This window comes from Hipposideros armiger, unplaced genomic scaffold (assembly GCF_001890085.2).
Source record: "Hipposideros armiger isolate ML-2016 unplaced genomic scaffold, ASM189008v1 scaffold_460, whole genome shotgun sequence".
Lineage (NCBI taxonomy): Eukaryota > Metazoa > Chordata > Mammalia > Chiroptera > Hipposideridae > Hipposideros > Hipposideros armiger.
In genome coordinates this window covers 1,400,022-1,406,021 of record NW_017731810.1, presented here as the reverse complement: position 1 = coordinate 1,406,021, position 6,000 = coordinate 1,400,022, and the positions used below count along the sequence as shown (strand labels likewise).

The 6,000-nt window shown below is 35.9% G+C and overlaps 1 protein-coding gene across 3 annotated transcripts in view; it reads left to right on the top strand.

Moving 5' to 3' along the window:
• MRTFB (myocardin related transcription factor B) overlaps nt 1–6,000 on the top strand; it is a 173,514-nt gene that overhangs the window by 61,224 nt on the left and 106,290 nt on the right. For all 3 annotated transcript variants that reach the window (XM_019666079.1, XM_019666081.1, XM_019666080.1), the window contains exon 3: nt 5,000–5,216. In XM_019666079.1, the coding sequence (XP_019521624.1) occupies nt 5,063–5,216 (154 nt within the window). In that variant the 5' untranslated portion in view covers nt 5,000–5,062. The remainder of the gene's footprint in view (nt 1–4,999; nt 5,217–6,000) is intronic.

Below are 6,000 nucleotides of genomic sequence, written 5' to 3'. Positions count from 1 at the left end.
GGGGCCTTCTGGCGTCCCAAGCCAGCTCTTAACCAATGCGTCACTCGGCCAGCCCCTATACATCATTTTTAAATATAAGAGCATTCAAGTAATCAAACCAAGAATTAAATTAGAAAAAAAATAGAGGAACAAAAATGCTTTTATGATAAGAGTTGAGAAAAAGCAGTGTGTAGTGAAATATTTATGTAGAAACATGTAATTTTAGTACTCTGGTTTTCTGGTTCCATCCTAATTGTTAAAACCGAATATGGACAGATTGGATAAAGTGTTTCTTTCTGAAATTCTTTTTTTCCCTCAAGTAGAAAACTGGGAGATAAATGTTATTTATACAAAAATGTAAACAGATTTGATCCTGAATTCTTGATGCCCTTAAGAAATTTCATTTAGAAGACAATACAGAAATAGCAATTTTATTAAGAATATATCCTCATATATACAGTGTGAGAGTTTGTTTTTATAATAGAAAATAAATTGTCACCAGGAGCTTTGGAGGAAGAACAGATAACATAAAATGACCCAGGGTTGACATAAGAAATGTACCTAACCCAGTGACACAAAATTCTGTTTCTCAAAAGTGTATTTGATATGAAATTTTCAACTTGTTTGATCATGGCTCATAACAGTAAACACCCTTCTAATATAGGCATTTACTTTGTGCGTGTGGAAAATTTTGTCTTTGAGCTTATTAATCCAAGTTTTATCTTGTTTGAATTTAGAAATTTATTTTTACTGTCTGTTAAGTATTTTCTCTCTCTTTTTTTTTTATTTTATTTTTTATAGCTGAGCCTTCCTGCCACCTGTTGGCAGCTCAGTAGCAGCTTAGCTCGTGCTGGGAATCGAACTGGCAACCCTGTTTCTCAGAGCTCACACTCTTGAGCGAGCTCTTAACCAACTGAGCAACTCGGCCAGCCCCTAGGTATTTTCTTAATGTTTGTAATTCAAGGGAGCTTTAAAGGGCAGAGACAACAGTTTTGGTGTTGCAAAACATTTTTTTGTTGTTGCGTATGTTTGGATATTCTACCTATCTGCAATTGGCTTATTTTATATTCAACTTCTGAAGTTAGATATTGACATTCTTTAATTCCTTTATTATTTAGTGTTTCTTTGATATAGCAGTGATTATAAACTACTTTATTTACTCATATTTCATGTGAATTAGTCATTATGAGCAATAAGGCACAGTAGATGGAGATTTGCCTTTGGAACTCGCTCGATTTAAATCAGGTGTTAGCACTGATTTGGGGACTACCTTAGCCTATTAATAACACCAGTAATGATCTTATGTTTAACAAGATGCTGGGCTATGTTGACTCCATTCAGAAAAGAGATATCAATGAATCAATAGATGAACAAACAAACATGTGATGCCTCTTGTTTTTTCTGCATTATATTATCTGTCTCTGGCACAGTATCTGATAATGAAGGGGTTTGTTTTTTGAGAGCAGAAGCCATATCCCAGGTCGGTTTTATTACTATGTTGTGCTGTGCTTTGACCATGTGCTGGATAAATGTTTGATTAGTTTCATTTTGGAATGAAGTTATGTTGTTGAGATAGGTAAGATGTTAAATTCATATTCATTCTGTCAGCTCAAGACAAATTAATATTTTATCACAGTTTATCTAACTAAAGCTAAGTGATTGTTTTATTTTCACAACTAAATTATGACCCATTGAAAAAATCTGTTCTAATGTCATTTCTTGAACAGCTCAATTAGAGACTAGTGGACAGAGAGTGTTTCTTTGTTTGACGTTGGGTTTCAATTTCAAAAGAAAATTATCAAGCAGTTGATATATTAGGTGACAGCTTGCAAATTTGGTGGTAGAATTTCAGAATAGATTTGCTAGATTTTATAAAGATTGTCTAAGCTTATTTTCTTAATTTAGAGGGATGTGTGGGAGTTTAAGGTGAGCATGTCAAGGAATAATAGGTTGAAACCATTCTTCAATGTGAAGGACAGATAATTTGGCATGAAAATGTTTTAAAATTTTGTGCCTAAAGGATCTTCCAAATGATTAGCACTAATGTCAGAGTTTGTACCTTTTGCTGTTATAGGGCATTAGGGTATCTAGTCTCAGAGCTAATTTGATGTGAACATATTTTATATGAATTAAATAATTTGAAGTGAAAATTCATAGTTTTGAAAACAATCTAGGAGGCATATGTTAATGTTTCATAGCAAAATAGTCATTTTGATTTCATATTCACCTGCCTAACACATCTTTTTGAGGTCATTCCAGCCTTCCTGACTTTTTGTTTGCATGGACTGTCTTCTTCTATCCATTTACTTCCATCCTATTTATATCTTCATATTTAAAGTACGTCTCTTATTGGCAAATGTTTTCAGACTTTATAAAATTCATTCTGTCGATCTCTGTCTTTTAATAATAGTGTTCAGTTCATTTACATTTAATATACTTATTGATAAGGTTAGATTCAGGTCTACCATTTTGCTGTGTTTATTGTTTTCCCTATTTTTTTGTTTCTCTAGTCTTTCTTTTTGGGTTGAGTCTTTTTAGAATTCCTTTTTAATTTCCCTATTGACATTTTAGCTAAAAATACTCGTTTTTTTTTAAGGGTTGCTCTAGGAATTACAATATACAATCTTAACTTCTCAGTCTACTTCAAGTTAAAATTGTATGACTTCTTTATAATGAAATGTGTAGAAATGTAAGAATGTTATAATATGGTCACCCCTGGCCCATCCTTTATGCTGTGACTGTCATATGCACTACATATACATACATTATAAACCTCATAATACAGTGTTATAATTTTTACTTTGAATCATCATATTAAAAATATCAAGAGGAAAAATTAGTCTTTGGTTTTTATCTACATGTTTACCATTTCGGATGCTTTTCATTCCTAAGATCCAAGTTTCTATCTGGTAACATTGCTTTTCAGCCTGAAGAAATTCTTTTAGCATTTCTTATAGTATGTGTCTGCTGGTGACAATTCTGCCTTCACTCTTAAAGGATATTTCTGTTGAATATGGAATTCTGGATGGACAGTTATAGAGATTCTGGATTCTGTAAGGTTCCCTCTTAAGAGTATGGTTTTATTTTAAGAGGCAGTTAACTTGGCTGAACTCACTTTTGCAAACCCTCTCTTTCCTGTGGTGAGCAGCAGCTGAAATCTCAGCTCTATTCTCTTTGCCTTAACAAGGCTGTTGGAGTCTGCCCTGCGTGTGCATCATTTAGGAGTCAGCCCGAGACTTGGACAGAGTTTCTACATAGAATTTAGGGGCTCCTCCTCTGAGGCTCTCTCCCTTCTGGGAACTAAACAGAGTTAAGAAATCGATCCGCCTATAAATGGTCACTTGGCTTGCAACAAAGGTGTAGAAGCAAATTAGTGAAGAAAAGGTTACCTTTTAAACAAATGGTGCTGAGACAATCAGATGTCCTTCTGCCAAAACCAGAAAACTTTGATTCAGATCGCATAGCTTATACAGAATTAACTCAAAGTGGGTCATACATTTAAATGTAAAACAAAAACTAGAAACTATCTAAAAGAAAACAGGAAATAAACTTTTTGACCTTGGGTTAATCAAAGATTTCTTAGCAATGACATTAAAAACAATCCATACAAGAAAAAAATTGATAAATTGGACTTCATCAAATTAAAACCATCTGTTCTTTACAAAACACTATTAAGAGCATATAATGATAAGTCGTAGACTGGGAGGAAATATTTGCCAATTGCATATCTGATAGAGGACTTTTGTCCAGAATATAGAAAGAACTCTCAAAACAATGAGAAGAAGATAAACCACCTAACTTTTAAAAATGAACAAAGGTTTGATCCACTACTTAACCAAAGATATACAGATAGCAAATAATCACATTAAAAGATGCTCAACATAATTAGGGAAATGCAAATTAAAACCACAATGAAATACTGCTACACAGCGATTAAAATGACCAAAATAAAGACAGTGGACCATAATTCAGTGCTGGTGAGAATGTGGAACACTAGAACTCACCTTCACTGCTGGGAAGAACGTAAACGGGCACAGCCACTTTGGAAAACTGTTAGTTTCTTTTAAATTTAAACATGCAGCTGCCATATAATCTAGCCATTTCACTCCTAGGTTTTTACCCAAGGGAAGTGAAAGCATATATATCCATATACCTACTTGTACAAGAATGTTCATAGCATCTTTATGTGTAATAGTCAAAACCTGGGAACAACTCAGAAGCGCCCCGTAGGTGAAAGGAGGAGAAGCAAACTAGTATGAAATGCTGCTAAGCAGGCAATGGTTTGATCAAATGTTTGCTGCAGCATAGTATGGACCACATCTGTCTAGCTTTCAATAACAGTTTTCTTGCTGCCCACTGCTAAACCCCTAAAGTCCATGTCACGTATCTAGGGTTTTGGTTGTGTCTTTGGCACTTGGGTTATCAATTTCTATATCAATCAGAACGGGCCAGGTTATACTGTGATGATAAGCAACCCAGTGGCTTAAAATGAATTTTTTTTTTGTCATGAATTCGGTGTCCATTGTGGGTTAGCTGAGAGCTCTGTTCCCCGGTCTCACTGGGAGACCCCAGCTGAATGGAAGAGGAGTCATTGTCTGAAACATTGCTCAAGGCTGTGAATGTTGACTTGATGCAAAGTTCTTTGATTTGTAGGAGTTAAGATAGATTTTCCAGCGAGACTCCTTTTTTATTTTCATCAGCATTCGTTGACTTTTGTCTCATTTTAGGACACATTAAAATCTTTAATGGCACCAATAACTATGACTTTGTTTAACCCATAGTACAAAAAATTATACAAAATACTTTTAACTTGTATTCATGCAGTAAGTGCTGTTTTAAATGGAAGTATATTATTCCTGCGTGTTGGACAAGGAACTTGATGTCAGAGAGGATACATGCATTGGCAGTTGTCACACAGCAGTAACGTTGAGCTAGAACCAAAGGTGCCCATTGTAATGCTTTTGTGCAAATTGGAAAATAATTAATGTACCGTCTATTTGCACATTCTTTCTTTTGACAGTCTCTTCAACAGACCACGTTTAAGAGGTGCCTCTTACCCCCTGTTGCCGGCTGCTGGAACACGATGGATCCCACGGGGGCCTTAGACACTGAGGATGAACTGGGACCTTTAGCCCATCTCGCGCCAAGTCCTCAAAGCGAAGCCGTTGCCCACGAATTCCAGGAACTCTCCTTGCAGCCCAGTCAGTACTTACCCCCTCTGCACGAACGGAAAAATGGTGAGTCCTCCAACACACGTGGCGGGGACCTTATTTTGCAGATGTGCCTCCTTGTGAGCCCAGTTTATTCCTCTTTGGTAGTAATTTTCATGCCAGTCACATATGGCAGTCTGTCACGGAGGAGACAACCTCATACGGGACTGGCTGGTTTTGAGTAACAGGCAGAATTTCACTTTGCTTCCAGTTCTTTCCTTATTTCTCAGTGAGCATCTTGGTAGCAACGTTTTCTTTGGCAATCAGCTGTAGATTCAACATTTCGGCACAAGCACAAGATTTCATGTTAGAATGACATTGAGGTGGCGGTTCTCACTTGATGGCATTTCCTGTGCCGGTTCTAGGGAAAATAGATTGTGGGTTTGAATAGATTCGCCTCCCATTTTTCTCATCTCCAATGCGTTGCACCTTAATTTCAAAATTGGCAAAAGTTACGCTATCTCAAATGATCACTAAGAAAGCAAGAAGTTTTCATTCGAGTGGTTTTTATATTCATGGGTATTGGATATGACCATATTCTTGGTCTTTGGCTGGCTCATCGCCGTATACAAAATGAATATTTTCTATTTATTGTTATCTATTCAGGGAATTTTCATTGATCACAGAGGCATCCCAGAATTTCCAGGAAACAGTACTGCCAGTTTTTTATTTAACATAAATGAATAGAGACGATATACACTTATTTTTAATACTTAAAACATGAGTATTTCCCAGTTCTTTTCACTATTGGCCTTATCTTATTCAGGAAAATGGGTGAAAGATATATGCTGCTATTCTTAGTTCTTTAGTC